Raw genomic sequence first — 16,813 nt, forward strand, 5'->3', positions numbered from 1 at the left:
CTTAAGTGTTAAGCACCATGTGTGTCTGCCTGTCTCCCTTCACTAAATATATTTTATCTTGAGCATTAATTTCAATTAGTATGCATGGCCTATTTGCAAGCCACAAAATTGCACAACTCTGCTCCATGCAGAGATCATTAGCATGAAAGAGCAGATGAAATAAAGCAGGCAGAAAAGAGTAGAAGATAGAAACAAAATTTATAAAAAAAACTATTCACATTTTATTAAATAACTTTTTATTGCTAGTTATTTCACTCAGGTAGTCCTCAACGTATAACTATTCATTTATAGTATAATTATTCATTCCTTTCGAAGTTAGAACGGCAGTGAAAAAAGTGAAAAAAGTGACATAACTTACTCTCATACTTACAACTGTTGCAGCAGTCCCATGGTCACATGATCAAAATTCAGGTGATTGGCAACTGATAGTTGCATTGTTCTAGGAACATGTAATCACCATTTGCAATCTTCCCAGCCAGCTTCTGACAAGCAAAGTCAATAGGGGAAGTCAGAGTCACTTAATGACATGTGAGTCACTTAATGATTACAGTGAATCATTTGACAACTGTAGCAAAAGAGGTAGTAAAATGAAGCACAACTCATGTGCCTTGCTAACAACTACCTGCTTAGCAACAGAAATGTTGGGCTCAGTTGTGGTCATAAGTCAAGGACTACCTGAACTGTTATATTGTTTTGCCTTTAATATAAAACAATGTGACACCAGAAAATATGCATGTTTAATGCAACTTTGTCTATTTTCTACAGGCATTCAATAGAGCAACAGCTATGTCTACATATGCTAAGGCAGTGTTAAGCCTGTACAGTAACTAGGTGTAGTGGAAAATGAATAACATTATTCTCCAGCATACGCTGCAAAATTAACTTTTTTTTAGTGCTTCTCTGTCTAGGTCTGGGGTATCAAACTGGTTCCCCGCGGGCCAGATGCATCATGTGCAGGCCACACCCACCCCAGCTCCACGAATGGGGAAACATTGCAAAACCTGTTTTATCAGGTTCGCCTGATACGCCAGCTGCGCCCCTTTCTAGATCGGGACTCTCTACGCACAGTCACTCAGGCACTAGTCATTTCCCGCCTGGACTACTGCAACGCTCTCTACATGGGGCTCCCCCTGGGGTGCACCCGGAGGCTCCAGCTGGTCCAGAACGCAGCCGCACGGGGGATTATGGGGGCGACGAGGCGCTCCCATGTGACACCTCTCCTGCGCGAGCTGCACTGGCTCCCAGTGGTCTTCCGGGTGCGCTTCAAGGTGTTGGTGACCACCTTTAAAGCGCTCCATGGCTTAGGGCCGGGGTATTTACGAGACCACCTTCTGCCACCAATAGCCTCCCACCGGCCAGTACGCTCGCACAGAGTGGGCCTCCTCAGGGTGCCGTCCGCCAGACAATGTCGGCTGGCGACCCCCAGGGGGAGAGCCTTCTCTGTGACGGCGCCCACCCTCTGGAACAACCTTCCCCCAGAGTTACGTATAATAACAGACCTCCGGATTTTTCGTCGGGCCCTGAAAACCTATTTATTTCAACAAGCTGGGCTGGCCTGAGTTAAATTTTAAATTGATTTTAAATTGGGTTATCTTAATTTCGGCCAAAATATTTAATTATTTTAATACTGTTCTTAAATTTTGTATGCTTTGTTTTTATCTTGGCTGTGCACCGCCCTGAGTCCTATTGGAGAAGGGCGGTATAGAAATTTAATAAATAAATAAATAAATAAATAAATAAATAAATAAATAAAATGTCACGTGATGGCACCTTGACGCAGCAAGTTTGGCACCCATGCTCTAGGTAGAAAGAGTAATTAATAACTCCATTTTTAATTTAGAAGAACAAGTTGACTACCACATTCTTCTGATAGGAAAATATTTTGCTTCTAAATAATTTGTGATTTGGGATCCATTTTTAAAAAAATGAAAATATGCCAAAGCTACTTCAAGTGAATCCTATTGAAGATGAATTGTCATAGAAATGATTACTTGTCTGCTGAATTATATCTTTTAAATGCCTGAACAGGTCTTCTTTTTCTTTTCTGTCTTGTCCTATTCTCTGATTTCTTTCCCATTCATCACATCCATCCAGGTTTTCTCCTTTCAGCTCCTTCTTCCCCATCTCCATCCTGTTCCTTGTCCCTTTCTTCTCTGCTGTATCTGCTGGGAAAGGGGAGAAGAGTTTTTCTGTACTTCTGGGAATGGTTTATTGTTTCTGTATAAGGTGGCTGACATATGCCAATCACAGTTGTAAGTGTCAGGTTTCGATGCTATCTCAAAATAAATGAATTTCCAAACTGCCGATCTTTAAGGAAATTTTCTCTTTATTCGAGCACAGCAATCTGATCCTGACTCTTTCGCAGTCAGTACTGACCTTTACCCCCCAATCCCTCCCTTTCCGATCCCCAATTCTCTGCTTCTCATTGGCTATCTTCCAAGTCACTTTCCTGATTCCTTCTTCGTCATATCACAGGAATGTCTCCCCCCTCCCCATCTCCGAGGAGACAGAATCTTCAAAGGGATTTAGCAGGCAAAAGTTCAGGCTTCTCCTCCCTTTATTTATATATCAGTGCTGGGACGCTGACATCAAGTGGATTGCCTTATTTTACAGGCAGTATACCTTTTTTTCCTTTGTTTTTGTTCTGCTTTTGCTCTTTTTTGGCATGGACCTTTTGACAAGAATGTGTTTGTATATGTATTTGTGTATGTGTGTGTGTGTGTGTGTGTGTGTGTATCAATATACGAATGTAACATCCATGCTGGTGGTTCTCAACTTACAACCATTTGTTTAGTGATTGTTTGAAGTTACAATGGCACTGAAAAAGTGACTTATGACCCTTTTTCACATGTATGATAGTGTTGTGGTCCACCAGCAGCCTGCGGACCTAGCAATGGAGTCAGACAGTGAGGAGGCTGGAGAGGACAATGGGTCAGTCCTGGAGTCAGGGGAAGGCCTGGACGAGGGCTCTGCATCAGAGGCAAAAATGGGGCCAGGGCCATCTGGGAGCGATGCGCGGACTCTGGAGCATCCAGAGGCGGACAGAGGAGAGACAGAGGAACAGGAGGAGCCTGTTCCTAGTGCATGCATGTGAAGAGCTGCCAGAAGGCAAGAGCAGCTGAAGAAAAAAAGACAACTCAGGAGTAAGGCCAGAAGATGATTGGCCACTCCCATAAGGCTTAAAAGAGCAGCAACGAGCCATTGGGTTCTTTGTAGAAAAGCAACGTTGATTCCCGTGCTTCTTGTCAGTGTCTCTTAAACTTTGTGGGAGTTTTGCCAAGAAAAGCCTTTGGCCCGTTGCCAAAGACATCAAAGGTTGGTGATAAGGCCGGCGGACTGGTTATTAAGAATTTTGTTTTGGACTAAGCTGAGAATGAATTAATTCTCAGCTGTTTTAATAAAATGAGGACTGAATTGTGTTTGGTAATCACTACTTGGGCCTTGGTCACAACAGATAATTGCAGCATCTCTATGGTCATGTGATCAAAAATTGGGTGTTTGAAAACTGGTATCTATTTATGATTGTTGCAATGTCCTGGGGTCTGGGATCATGTCATTACTATTTGCAACCTTTCCAGCTGGTGTCCAAACAAGCAAAGTTAATGGGGGAAGCCAGATTCATTTAACCACCACATGAATCACTTAACAACTGTAGTGATTCGCTTAACAACTGTGGCAAAAAATGATTGTAAAATAGGGCACAACTCATTTAACAAGAGCCTTGCCTAGCAGCAGAAATATAATCATAAATTGGGACCTATATATATTTAGAGAAAAGAAAGTCTTCAGGACTGATTTCAACTTGATTTGGGAACTTTAGGCCTTATATGGCATTTTGGTCTATATAGAAATTTCTTTATATCTATCTTGTGAGAATGAAATCTTAAATTCAGGACAAACATAATATAAATTCAGATAAATGTAATATATGGTCACAAGAAATGCTTAATGGAAACCAAATAAATACAATCTGAAGAGTAAATAGTACTCAGTACTATGGTACAATTTATTTTCTTTTTTTCAAAAACTATTTAAAGTAAAGCATTCTTGCTTTTATTTTACAAAGTGGAATTAATATTGCTAGATGATTGATTACCAAACTTTCATGGGATTTAGAATCCAATATCATTTTTTACATTCATCAGTTTCTTTTTACCAATATTTTTAAAAATCCACATTTTTTAAAAAATGGACAAATGCTGTAGGAAAAGTAGTAATCATGTAGCTTATAAAAAAAAAGGAGGAGAAACCGGAAGCGTCGCAGCAAGACCAGCTGGAAAAATAGTGGGCTCCAATGAGTTCCACAAAAATCCAGCCAGACAAACTGCTGTTGGGGGGTCTTCGGACCGGAACCATCCTGTAGGGATAGTGAAGAAGAAGAGGTGCCTCAGATGACCAAGAGGAACAGGCAAGTTCCTCGAAAGTCGGAGGCTGTTCTTCGAACCAGCGGCGGGGGTGGCGTCCATTAAAAAATGACCGCTCTGAAGCTGGGGCAACTGGAATAATATTTTTGTGCAAGAACGGTGTTTGAACGGAGTGCTGGTACCAGGTGAGTGATTGGCAAGCTCACAGATAAAAAAGGAGTTAAAAAAACAACAACTTCAAAGGTGCCCCAGAGCGGAAATCAGCAGTTCATTGGCACTTGGGAATACCAAAGCCCAAGAAAGAAAACTTTATAACTGGATTTAAAATTGGACTTGGAGAAATTAAAATTAATACAAAAAAAAGGAACCCGAGGGAAAGTACTTTTTATGAGGATTTGAAATATCTTTGACAGCTTTGACACTTGAAGGAAGAACAAAGAGGAGGTTAAAATATTAAAAGCCAAAAAAGGAAATTTTATAACTGGACTTAAAACTGAATTCGGAGAAACTAAAAATATTAAACGGAAAAGAAATCCAAGGGAAAGTATTTTCTATGTGGATTTAAAATACTTTTGTAAGCTTGATACTTTGTTGTTCTGAGAACATTGTGGACTGGAGAGAGATATGTGCTGGTGGAAAGAAAGACTGGCCTGAAAATTGAAGAAAATAATAGCAGTGACCTTGACTACTAAAAGAAACTGTGAGAACTATTAAGGAGTATTTGGTTTTTTAAAAATTGCTTGGTCTCGAATTTCAAGGTGGAAAACTTTAAATTGGAGAGGATTGGACAAATATTTGAACTGGATATTATCTGCAAATAAAAAAGAGACTGTATAGACTTTAAAATCTTAATTAAATATAAGTTAAAATATTAACAATTTTTAAAATTGATAATAGGGGAGTCTTGGATGTGTGAGGAATTAATTGAGATGTTTAAAAACATGCGTGAATCATTAAGGGCAACAAAAAGTCAGAAATTTTGCTAGAACACACAAAACAGGAAAAAGAGAATATAAATGAGAAGCAAAAAAATACTGTTGAAGGAAAAGGTATTGAATGTAAAAAGTTAGATGATTACACTGGGATTTACAGTGGCAAAAAAAGAGTGGATGAGGGGAATATCCCCCAAAAAAGAAGCAATCAAAGGGAAGAGAAGGAAATGGAAAAAGATTAGGAAAAAGCTTGAGGAGAATTATGTGAGTAATAGACTCAAAGGTTAGAAAAAGGATTCAGGAGAAAAGATACAATAAATATAAAAATAAAAAAGAAGAAGTTAGGAGAATGGGATGAAAGAAGAAAATTATTAAGAAGTGGAATTTTGGAGCAACCAAGAGAAAATGGTTAAAAGGGAAAGAATAGTGGAAAGGAGGAAGGGAAATAAGGTATATATTAGTAGATCTAAGGGAACTGTATTAATATTATTAATTGTGAATGTAAGAAGTGAATATGATGATGTATATTGTTTATTGTAAAATAGAACAGCAGATGAAATATGAAGTGGCAATTTGGTTCAATTATGAAAATAACTGAAATCAAGAGACAAAACTGAAACATTAAAAAGTGTGAAGGGGATTTTGAACAAATATGTTGTAAATGATGAAATAAAATAATTAATTGAGGCTATAGTAAGAAATCAGGAATTAAGGGCGGATAGTGATTTTTTTTTTTAAATTTGATTTATATGCCTCCCTTCTCCAGAGACTCAGGGGGGCTTACAATGCGTTAAGCAATAGCCTTCTTACTTTTGTATATTTATACAAAGTCAGCTTATTGCCCCCACAAACTGGGTCCTCATTTTACCTACCTTAGAAAGGATGGAAGGCTGAGTCAACCTTGAGCCTGGTGAGAATCGAACTTACAGTAATTGCAGACAGCTGGTGTTAATCACAATGCTTTTAGTCTGCTGAGCCACCAGGCCCTTAATACATGCTTATCATGTATTAAGAAGAGATTAAGATTAGATGTGGAAGGTCAATTAAGTTAAAGGGTTTCAATGTAAGAATTGAATATGATGAAGTACATTGTTCATAGCCAAAAAGTGTGATAGGGATTCTAAGAAATATATTTTATAAATGGAGAAATAGGATAATTAATTGATGTTACGCTAAGGAATTAGGAACTGAAGGGTGGATGGTGATACTGTTTATATATTATGTATTAAGAAGAGATTAAGATAAGAAAAAGAAGTAGGGAAAAAGAATATTAAGGCTGAAATTGAGATATTTAAATTGTACTTGGAAAAAACAAAAAGGAAGATTGGAATAGATTATAAAAATCAATATATAACTATGTTATAAGAAGTATAAGATGTGACCCGGTCAGTACTCTGTTCGTAAAATATGTATGTGAAAGAAAAATTTAATAAAACTTGTTTAAAAAAAGAAAGAAAGAAAGGGAATTTTTCCTTGAATGTCTTATCTTAATGCTGAAGCGTGTCTCAGATGTTGAAGCATTCATATGAATTGACAAGGCAACTAGACTTTCCTTGTTTTTGCTTGAAGACATTTCACTTCTCATCCAAGAAGCTTCTTCAGTTCTGAAACAATTTTCAATACTGTACTTAGGGAAAAAATAGAGTACCGTACATTCTGGATTTGAATGAACATGCTACTTAAAATGCAAACCACTTAAGTGGAGGTGATGATTACTCAAATGATATCAGATACAGCTTATTCTCATTTGAATCTATAATGCAGAATTTCACAGTGGTGTAATTTGACGAGAATCCTAATAGGCAAGGAAATCCAATAGAAATTATCCTCATTGACTTTAAAAACCATTTATACTTACAATTTGTGAAAAAAGCCACAATGGTAGTAGGACTTAAGACCAATCTATCTGTTAGCGTGAATTTAAATATTTTTTAAATAAAACTTCGAATCAAAGTTTGTTTCTTTCTCTCCATTGTCCATCTAACTATAAGCAGCTAAATTATTATGATATTATTTGAAATTTTTTTGGAAAAAAAATTGTCTTTTTTCGCTTTAGAATATAATTTTCTCTTGATTTGAATTTTTTCTAATGTATTTGCTAAAGAAATTTTCTAAAAGTATATTTTTCTTATCGTAAAAAATAATTTAGGCTTTTTGTTTCTCTTAGAATTTCTTGTTACAGATATTTACTGTTTTTCGAATATTAATACAGCCAGAAATGTTTCCAAAAGATTGGACAGTGATGCGTTTAGTTGCTAACAAGTAAGATTTCTTAAATACAAATATAATCATAATATGGGTCTATCTATATTGAGATTGTGTGCTTATTACTTTTTGTTTATAAAATGCCAACAAATTTAATTTCCTTATAATGCAAGCCAAGGAATTTCACAGCTTTTTTTAACCTTATGATTTTATTTGAATATAACTATTTTATTGTCTGTCTGTCTATCTGTCTATCATCTATGATGTTTATGATTGGTAGTTAATGAGATTATCAATGAGACACTTATTTTATTCCAGTTAAACCTTAAATATTTCCCATCCTCTAGTGAATAACAAAGGCATGCATTAAATTGAAAATATTTTTAAGATCAGTATAAAACAGTCTCATCAATAAGTTACAAGTTGGCAGCATTCTTATGAACAAAACTTTAAATATTGACTATTTAGACAGAATAAAATGCCTGTCTGTTTCCCCAGAGTTCTCAACAAACTAGATTCTTTTTTTAATACAGTTGCCTAACTCTTCTATGAAAATATAACATAACAAACGAACAAAAAGTGTGATTGCAAAAAACACTCAAGATGAAAGAGGTGCAATCTAGGTGACATCCAAATTCAAATCAAGATCTTGTTATAATTTGAAAAGAAGTTGAGATGGGGTGGGGAAATGCCTAAACACGTTCAGCTATTCATTTCTTCAGCAGAGTCCATCTCCCCAAATCCTACGGTATTTTGATCATGTAGTTATCTGCAGAATAATCCAGTTCAGGAAGCAAGATAGAGTTAATATTTGGGTAAACACAAGAAAGATTCTTTGCAAATAATAGATTTGCCTGAGAATGCCTGGGTATTTAAGCCTTTAATTCAATGATGGAAAAGCCCTGATGATATTAACAGCAGTCATTGATTTTGAACAAAAGGGATGGTTCTGCATTAGTAAGACCTTAAGTCCTTAAATTTAAATTTCATGCCAAAAAAGAAAAAAACAATTGGGACAAACGAACCTAGCAATACACTAATGTATTAACTAATTCTGTTCCATTCTCAATAATACATTTTGTGAGTAAGAAATATACAGTAGTAGCCAAAATTGTGGAAACCTTTTGAGAAAAGTGTATTTTTATTTATTTATTTATAAATAAATTTATTTATTTATTTATTTATTTGAATTTGTATACCGCCCTACTTCCGAAGGACTCAGGGCAGTGAACAGCCAAATAAAATACATATAATACAAATGTTAAAAAAAGTTTTTTTTGAGGTTTGATGGCTAATAACACCACTTTTTATGTAGTACCATAAAATTATATATCAATGGAAAGATAATTTAATCAAGAATGTAATGCAACAAAGTTTGTTCAATTATCTGTATTCTATGAAAAGTTATAGCCAAATAACCAGAAAAAGGAAGCATAATTTACTTAGGTTGATATCAGGTAGCTTTCCTTTATCTGAGTGTAGCCAATGAGCATGAGTGTTTAGAGAGCGAATCAGATGTCATCTTGTTTTGGCACTGAGTCAATCAGATCATAGTAGGATTCAGTTATTGATGTCATGTATTGAAGCTGAGAGGAGGACATTTGTCAGTGTGTTATGTAATTGCTATCAAGTTGGTTGGATTTATGGCAAAAAATACAGAAAGAGATGGAAAATTGGAAAAAATTACAACTGTCTTTGCTGGGTAGGATAGCCGCTGTAAAAATGAATATCTTACCAAAATTTTTATTTCTTTTTCAAATGATACCTATACTTAAAAAAGATGAAAATTTGAAGGAATGGCAGAAGGGCATAAAGAAGTTTGTGTGGGCAGGGAAGAAACCGCGAGTTAATCAAAAGATAATGCAAGACACCTGAGAAAGAGGTGGTCTTAAAATGCCTAATTTAAGATTGTATTATAAAGCCGCTGCCCTCTCAGCAATTACAGAATGGATAAATTTAACGGAGGAAAAGATATTGAATATTGAAGGATATGGTCTGGTCTACGGCTGGCATGCTTATCTATTGTATGACAAGAAAGTAGATAAGACTTTTAAAAGTCATATATTAAGAAATGCTCTATTGCGTGTCTGGAAAAAGTATAAATATAAATTAAATGATAAGTTACCAATATGGACAGTACCCAGACATGCGATAGAGAATATAAATTTGGAGCAAAAGCAAGATAAGATTACATATAAGGAATTCCTTTATAAGGAAGGAGTCAGATTACAATTAAAATCTTTGGAGCAATTAAGAGAAGAAGGAATTATTAGGACTTGGTTTCAGTATGGGCAGCTGCAGGCCAGATGGAGAGAAGATAAAAAAATTGGTATTTTGAAGCAGGATGAAAATTTGATAAAGCAAATAAGAGATAAAGGTCAAATGCATATTAAAAGGTTGTATAATGTATTAGTGGAAATAGATTCAGAAACAGAGCTAGTCAAGGATTGTATGATAAAATGGGCACAAAACATAGGTGAACCAATAATGATGGAAACATGGGAAAAGATATGGGTTAGAAATGTAAGATTCACCCAAGCTCAAAATTTAAGAGAGAACTTTTATAAAATGTTTTATAGATGGCATTTAGACCCAAAAAAACTAGCCTGCATGTATCCAAATCTACAACCTAAGTGTTGGCGATGTGAGTGTGAAGATGCTACATATTTTTATATATGGTGGACATGTAAAAAAATTAAGGCTTTTTGGATAAAAATATGGTGGATTATTCAAAATATTTTAAGGAAAAAAATTAAATTTACACCACAGTTTTTTCTGCTGGGGATAGTTACGGATTGAACTGCAATAGAGACTAAGTTGGTTTTGAATTTAATAACAGCTGCCAGGTTACTGGTGGCACAGTATTGGAAGAAGGAAGATCCACCCACTATTGAGGATTGGACACTAAAAGTTGTGCATTTGGCAGAAAAATTTCATCATACTTTAAAGACCATTCAAATGAAAGATATATATCTGAATGGAGAAGATGGATTGACTATATACAAAAAAAGTATCCGAACAAGAAGATACATATAGCTTATGAATGAAATAACTTTTAAGTAGTTTATGTTTATAGGTTTTTTGAGTTATAAGGAGTTAAAAACTTAGGGAGAATATGAATGCAATAATTTGTTAGTGTCAGCATCTCAGTGCTGACATAGAAAAGGGAGATAAGCCCTGAACTTTTGCCTGCTAAATCCCTTTGAAGCTCGGTCTCCGTGGAAATGAGGAGGGGAGAACATTCCTGTGAAATGACGAGACAAGAAGTCAGGAGAGTGACTTGGAAGATAGTCAATGAGAAGCAGAGAATTCGGGATCGGAAAGTCAGGGATTGGGGGGCAAAAGGTCAGTCTTGTCCACATCGAGTCATGATCCGGTTGCTGTACTCGAATAAAGAGAAAATTTCCTTAAAGATTGGCAGTTTGGAAATTCATTTATTTTGAGATAGCATCGAAGTCTGACAGTTAGCATATTTTAGCTTTATGTTTGTGAATGTTACACCCTGTGCTTGTTCTGGGAAGTCTAGGGAGGGGGGTGGTGGGGAAGGAGGGGAAGGGGGGTGGGAGGCGGGGGGGTGGGAGGGGTTGAGGGGGGAAGGGTGGGGGGAGAAAATGTTTGTATTTCCTATAAAACTTTTCAATTAAAAAAAAAGTTGGTTGGGTTTCATTTAGTGAGCTTAAAGTAATGGTGCAAAGAGTTGACTGGTCATTCAGAAAGTGATGTAAAATAGTATTATTAAGTGAACAAGGCGACAGTTATAAAGAAATTAGAAGAAAAATTGGTGGAAACTTAACCAAAGGTGGCATTTCTAAGTTTTTGGAGAGGTATAAGGAGACTCAGTCACTACAAGACCACACTAGGAAAGGCAGGAAAAGGTGCACAACAGCAAGTGGTGATATAAAAATTAAAAGACTGTGCCTACATGACAGAAGAAAATCATCTGGGTGTATACAAGATGAAATGGTGCAATGCAATGTGAAGTTGAGTGCAAGGGCTGTTCGGCGCAGACTGCAGGAATTTGGCCTAAAATCAGAATTCTACGAAAAAAGGCACTTTTATCTCTCAAACAAAGATTGAAAAGCATTACATTCTTGATTAAATTATCTTTCCATTGATATATAATTTTATGGTACTACTCAAAAAAAGTGGTGTTATTAGCCATCAAACCTCAAAAACAGTTGATAAAGAAAAAACTATTTGAGATTGGAACAAGAGAATTTAAGAAAATAGTTGGGAATTTTATTATGTTATTTGAATTTAAAATTAGGGGCATTGGAGTAAGATTGATATTAAATTGATTCTTTAACTAATTAGTGAAACTATGATGTCTGGAGTTTAAGAGACAAAAATATAAATAATTGATAAAGTAATAGAATGGTAAATAATAAACCATTTAAGTTAATATGAAGAAATGAACTGTATCTTTATGGAAGTGAGTATAAAATATATGGATGTATGATGAATGTAAGAATTGGAATATTTTTAATTAATGAAGGGTACTATAACAAATGGAATATTTTTAATTATATATTTGGAACTTAACTAAATAAGAAAAGAAAGTTGAAATGATATTGGATTATGAATTACTTAGATATATTTAATTGGGCTTGATAAAAATGTCAAAATGTCAGAATCCTCTGCGCATGCCCAAGATGGCCGCTCCCAGCTGAGCGGCGGTGATACCTGGGGGAGATTCCCTGGCTTTTTGGGGGTTTTCGGGGGCCGGACCAGCTAATTTTGCCCCATGTCTGGCGAGGGGAGCTTCCCACCAATCGGGTGTTATCTTTTTGAGAGCTGGCAGCTCTCCAGGACGCGATAGCCGGGAGGAGACGGAGGCAGCTGCGCTGCGGCTTTACGAGCAGGGAGAGCGGCTTCGGTGTCTCCCCGCGGCTGCCGGACTGTTGGAGTGGGCAGTGGCGGCATCGGCGATACAGTCTCTCCCTGGAGCTCTGAGGGGATGGCAGGGGCTTCCTAGCGATGGATGGAGATGTTTTTTCGGAGAACTGGGATCGTCGGGGCTGGCACTTGCTTCAATACTGGGATGAGCAGCTGTGAGGGACGACACCAGAGGGGGTGAAAAGGAGGAGGAATCTGCTTAGGGAGAGCGAGGAGCCTCTGACCACGATGTACTATTAATGTCAGTTCCTTGGAACTATTATTACAACTTAGATGGGAGGCTTACCTGGAGGGGGCCTCTTCCTGGTCCTTCCAGAGGTTCCCCCCCTCCCTTATGTGGATGGGGGTGAGCTAGAAACATTGCTGGTTCTGACTGTCGGAAAAGACCTCGGGCCAAGCTCTTATGCCCCATGTGGTCTGTTAGCCTCTGTGAGGCCACTTATCATCTGGAGGTTTCTCTGAACAATACGATGATATTTGCCTCCCATGGACATCTATAGCCTCCTGATTCGCCTCCTGATTTGCCTAAGGTGCAACCGCCAGAACCATCGGAGGCTTCTCTTGGCCCGCGGACCTGTAGATTGGTGGCTGTTATTAATGCCCCCCAATTGTAGAGCGAGATATTCCAGATTTCAAGCCTTGCATGGAGCCGGATGATGACTGCGGTTTCTGGCCCTTCCCAGCTTTCGTGAGAGGGCAGCTGGTGTTAACATCTGGCCTCGAAGCGGCTTAAGACACCATCCACTGCTGTGAGAGAGCAGTGGAATTTATTGAATTTATTGACGTGGAATTGATTGAATATCCCTCCCCAGACTTTGGACTATCTTGATTACCCCCAGGCCGTGGACTTCCCCCTTGATTAATTAATTAATTGATTGATTAGATGTATTCACCAACAGAACTTCTTATTCTGCGAGACTCCCCCCTCACGCAGGTGTGGCCCTCCACTTTATCAAGGGCCTACCTTTATGACGGGCTTTGGCACCCCGAGAGGTGGCATGCCGCAAAAAGGGGATTGAGGGGTTTTTTAGGGAAACTTTTTGATAGATTTTTAAGGGATTTTAAGGGGTGGGAGGGTTGTGTGGGTTTGGGGGTTAACCCACGGGGGAAGGGGTCCAGCCCAGCTGTCAGTGGGGCCACGGAGGGTGCGGATTCCGGGGGTAAAGGGGACATCAGAGTCCATTCTGTCGAGGGCTTCTCTATCAATGTGTTGAGTGGGAGGGGCAGATATGGCGGGAGCAGGGGGCCGCATCATGTGGTGGGGGCGCGCACTCGCTATCTTCAAGCGGTAGCGTGCCCCGGTCCCCATAGCCCTTCTCGCACCCCAGGCTGTTCAGACTCTCAGGGCCCGAGCCTTCGGCTGCTGTTGTGCAATGCCAGGTCCGTGGTAAATAAAGCCCCCCTCATTTGCGATCTTATTCAGGAGGGGGGAGTGGACCTGGCAGGTATTACAGAGGCCGGGTTGGGCCATGAGGGGGGGTTCCCCTCGTGAATATGTGCCCACCAGGTTTCCGAGCATTCCATCAGCCGAGAGCTCAGGGCAGGGGCGGGGGTGGTGGCGGTTATTATAAAGGAAAGTCTTGATCCGAGGGAGACCACTGTCCCACAGATAGCCGGATGTGAGTCCCTTTTTGTGAAGTGGGGTCGTGGAGTACAGATGGGCTTGTTGATCACGTAACTGGCTTCCTGCCACATGACAACGGCCCTGCTCGAGCTGCTCAACGTCATTGCTGAGGTGGCAGTTGGTACCCCCAGACTTCTAGTCATGGGGGATTTCAACCTGCCATCTGTCAGCGAAATGTCTGAGGTGGCTCGAGAGTTCATGGCTTCCATGACGGCCATGGACCTTACTCAGTTAATTCATGATCCTACTCACATGGGTGGACACACTCTGGACTTAGTTTTTGTCTCTGGTCAGTGGTCGAGTGGCCTTGATACAAGGGATATAGTCATCAAACCCTTGTCATGGTCTGACCACTCGCTCCTTCGACTGGACATTCTAACCACTGCACCCCGCCGCAGGGAGGCGGGACTGACCAGGTGGTTCTGCCCCAGGCGCCTGATGGACCTTGATCGGTTCCAGATGGAGCTTGGGCCATTTCCTGAGACTCTGGCTCATGACTCGGCCGAGGACCTGGTGGCTGCCTGGGATAGTGCGGCTGCCGGGGCCTTCGACCGTGTCGTGCCTTTGCGGCCTCTGACCCGGCACCGAACTCACCTAGCTCCTTGGTTCTCCGAGGAGCTTAGGGAGATGAAGCGCCGGAAAAGACGCTTGGAGAGTAATTGGAGGACCAGCCGCTCTGAATCCGACCAAACACTGGTGAGGTCTCATATTAAGACCTACCTAGTGGCGATAAAAGCGGCGAAATCTAGCTATTTTGCCACTCTTATCGCGTCATCAGATAATTGCCTGGCCGCCTGTTTAGGGTGACCCGCTCCCTCCTCCACCTGGAAGTGCGGGATGACCCCTTGCAGGGCCGAGCTGAGGACTTTGTGAAGTATCTGTATGACAAAATCGCTCAGATTCGGGAAGGGCTGGCCTCTGACTGGGTATGTCCGGACGGGATGACTGAGGCAGGTCTTGAGAGTGTTATCTGGGAGGAGTTCGATCCTGTGGCTCCCGAGGACATGGACAGGGTCCTGGGACGGCTGAATGCGACCACATGTTTATTGGACCCATGTCCCTCCTGGTTGGTACTGGCTTCCCGGGAGGTGACACAAGGCTGGCTCCGGAAGATTGTTAACGCTTCTTTGAGTGAGGGGATCCTGCCGGCTGCTTTGAAAGAAGCGGTTGTGAGGCCCCTCCTCAAGAAGCCCTCTCTGGATCCGGCTGTTTTGGCTAACTATCGTCCAGTCTCCAACCTTCGCTTCATTGCAAAGGTTGTTGAGAGTGTGGTAGCGCAGCAGCTTCCCCGGTACCTGGATGAAGCTGTCTATCTAGACCCGCTCCAGTCCGGCTTCCGGCCTGGGCAAAGCACGGAAACGGCATTGGTCGCGTTGGTGGATGATCTCTGGAGGGCTCGGGATAGGGGTTGCTCCTCTATCCTGGTCCTGTTAGACCTCTCAGCGGCTTTTGATACCATCGACCATGGTATCATGTTACACCGGTTGGCAGGGTTGGGGGTGGTGGGCACCGTTCTGCGGTGGTTCTCCTCCTACCTCTCTGACCGGTCACAATCTGTGTTGACAGGGGGGCAGCGGTCGACCCCGAGGCACCTTGCTTGTGGGGTGCCACAAGGGTCGGTCCTCTTGCCCCTTCTGTTCAACATTTATGTAAAGCCGCTGGGTGAGATCATCCGAGGCTTCGGGGTGGAGTTCCATCAGTACTCTGATGACACCCAGCTGTACATCTCCACCCCAGGCTACCCCAACAATGCCCTTGAAGTGATGTCCCAGTGCCTGGAGGCCGTGCGGGCCTGGATGAGGAGAAACAGGCTCCGACTCAACCCCTCCAAGACCGAGTGGCTGTGGCTTCCACCATCCCGATATAGCCAGCTGCCGCCATTGCTGGCTATTGGGGGCGAATCGCCCTCACGGAGAGGGCTCGTAACTTGGGCGTCCTCCTGGACGCACGGCTGTCTTTAGAAGATCATTTGACGGCCGTGGCCAGGGGGGCTTTTTATCAGGTCCACCTGATACGCCAGTTGCGCCTCTTTCTAGATCGGGACTCCCTACGCACAGTCACTCAGGCACTCGTCACTTCCCGCCTGGACTACTGCAACGCTCCCTACATGGGGCTCCCCCTGGGGTGCACCCGGAGGCTCCAGCTGGTCCAGAACGTGGCCGCGCAGGGGATTATGGGGGCGACGAGGTGCTCCCATGTGACACCTCTCCTGCGTGAGCTGCACTGGCTCCCGGTGGTCTTCCGGGTGCGCTTCAAGGTGTTGGTGACCACCTTTAAAGCGCTCCATGGCTTAGGGCCGGGGTACTTACGAGACCGCCTTCTGCCACCAATAGCCTCCCACCGGCCAGTACGCTCGCACAGAGTGGGCCTCCTCAGGGTGCCGTCCGCCAGACAATGTCGGCTGGCGACCCCCAGGGGGAGAGCCTTCTCTGTGGCGGCGCCCACCCTCTGGAACAACCTCCCCCCAGAGATACGTACAATAACAGACCTCCGGATTTTTCGTCGGGCCCTGAAAACCTATTTATTTCAACTAGCTGGGCTGGCTTGAGTTAAATTTTAAATAGATTTTAAATTGGGTTGTTTTAATTTACGGCCAAAATATTTAATTATTTTAAACTGTTTTTAAATTTTGTATGTTCTGTTTTTTACTTTGGCTGTTCACCGCCCTGAGTCCTGTTTGGAGAAGGGCGGTATAGAAATGGAAACAAATAAATAAATAAATAAATAAAATAAAATGTACTATTTGGAATAATTAGTAAAGAAAAAAACTATTTGAGATTGGAATAAGAGAA

At 41.0% G+C, this 16,813-nt stretch overlaps 1 protein-coding gene across 12 annotated transcripts in view; it reads left to right on the top strand.

Moving 5' to 3' along the window:
* The window catches only part of DOCK4 (dedicator of cytokinesis 4), a 627,777-nt gene that overhangs the window by 354,233 nt on the left and 256,731 nt on the right, over positions 1-16,813 (top strand). For all 12 annotated transcript variants that reach the window (XR_015728984.1, XM_087874154.1, XM_087874155.1 and 9 more), the window contains one exon: positions 7,464-7,558. Coding sequence is in view for 11 of the 12 variants with exons in the window: in XM_087874154.1 (XP_087730280.1) it covers positions 7,464-7,558 (95 nt within the window). In the remaining variant the exon portion in view is untranslated. The remainder of the gene's footprint in view (positions 1-7,463; positions 7,559-16,813) is intronic.

Source organism: Pantherophis guttatus, chromosome 7, assembly GCF_059756535.1.
Source record: "Pantherophis guttatus breed Tessera chromosome 7, ASM5975653v1, whole genome shotgun sequence".
Lineage (NCBI taxonomy): Eukaryota > Metazoa > Chordata > Lepidosauria > Squamata > Colubridae > Pantherophis > Pantherophis guttatus.